This window comes from Larimichthys crocea, unplaced genomic scaffold, assembly GCF_000972845.2.
Source record: "Larimichthys crocea isolate SSNF unplaced genomic scaffold, L_crocea_2.0 scaffold39762, whole genome shotgun sequence".
Classification (NCBI taxonomy): Eukaryota; Metazoa; Chordata; class Actinopteri; family Sciaenidae; genus Larimichthys; species Larimichthys crocea.
The window spans coordinates 1-1433 of NW_020855188.1; the positions used below are offsets into that span (position 1 = coordinate 1).

Here is a 1433-nt window from a genome sequence, read left to right on the forward strand (position 1 = left end):
TGTCATCAGAGAGATCTATAAAGCTTGTGACAGTCTCATTATACCCGGTTTACTGAGGTCACTGGATCATGTGATCAGCCTGACCTGCAGAGAGATGGACTCTGAGGACTGTGCTGCTCTGATCTTCACTCTCAAACACAGTGACAGAGTCAGACTGAACCTCCTGTGGACCTCCATACCAGCAGGGGAAACAGAGTCCATCCTCTTCACACTGGACAAAGTTTCTCAGCTCAGGTCAGACATTAGTGCTCGTCTCTCAGTGCTGTGCCTGTGTCAGTCCTCTCCAGCACACAGGATGTGCAGCACCTCTCCAATAATAACTAACAGCTGAGATCAGACATGTTGGAAACAAACCGACTTTATTTTGGCCTCAGAAATGATCCTGTAAACTGTACGTGCATAACTCCAACAAGTCTGAAGCAGGAAGTGTGTTTACAAAATGTCTTTGTTTGTTTCCAACCTCTCTGACCGTCAGACTGCTTGACCAATGAAATCCTTTAATGGATTTATTTGGGATGTTTGTGAATCTACTCATCATATCTGTAACTGATCTTTGGAACTATGTGTTTATATTCTTCATTTATTATTTTATCTTTTCCTCCCAGTGTTGACAGGAACCTGCTGCTGAGGTTCGTCCACTGCTGTGCTGCCTCTGAGGTCCAGCAGGGGGCAGCTGTCGACCTGCTCAGGGCCGTGCAGCACAGACTGGACCTGTCCTGCTCGTCCCATGTGGAGCTGTCACAGGAGGGTCAGAGTGAGACTCTCAGTCTGACTGCTGAGGACTGCAGGGCCGTCTCCACCATCCTGAGACGCAGCAGCAGGAAAACACAGCTGGACCTGCAGGACTGTGAGGTGGAGGACAGCGGGCTGGACCTGCTGCTTCCTGTCCTAGACGGAGTCCGCCTCAGGTTAGAGAGACCACAAAGTGACACACACCAGAGAAGAAGCTGGTTTTCATCCATGTTCATGCTTCGTAACAATCTGTGTGTGCTCTGATTCTCCTGTTTAGAGCCGGTAAAGCTGTCCTCCTCCAGCTGGTGTCCCTGGTTCCTGTGAGCAGTGAGAGGGACACAGTGAGACGGGCAGTGTCCCTGTGTAGAGCCCTGGGTGGAGAGCTGGACCTCAGTCACACCACACTGGATCAGAGGACCTGTGCAGGTTTGGCCCAGATGCTGGACTTCTCTGAAGTGCTGACAGAGCTGGACCTGAGTCACTGTGAGCTCACTGACCAGCTGCTGCTCACGCTCATCACACATCTGCACAAAGTCCAAGTCCTGGAGTGAGTGTCAAACCTCAACATGCAAGAGTTCATGTCTCAGCTCAGCTAATGTATTTGATGCACTGTCTGCTCTCGTCTAGGTGGAGTTTAATGAGCTGAGAGGACACACATCTAAAGAAATATTAATATCACTGTCATGAATGAACCTGTATGT

At 49.7% G+C, this 1433-nt stretch overlaps 1 protein-coding gene across 1 annotated transcript; it reads left to right on the forward strand.

Moving 5' to 3' along the window:
• Nucleotides 1–12: 12 nt before the first annotated feature.
• On the forward strand, nucleotides 13–1356 carry LOC113745061 (uncharacterized). The gene is made up of 3 exons (XM_027276507.1): nucleotides 13–234; nucleotides 606–908; nucleotides 1010–1356. The coding sequence occupies exons 1-3, from the start codon at nucleotides 95–97 to the stop codon at nucleotides 1281–1283; spliced, it is 717 nt and encodes a 238-aa protein (XP_027132308.1). The 5' UTR covers nucleotides 13–94; the 3' UTR covers nucleotides 1284–1356.
• Nucleotides 1357–1433: the final 77 nt, after the last annotated feature.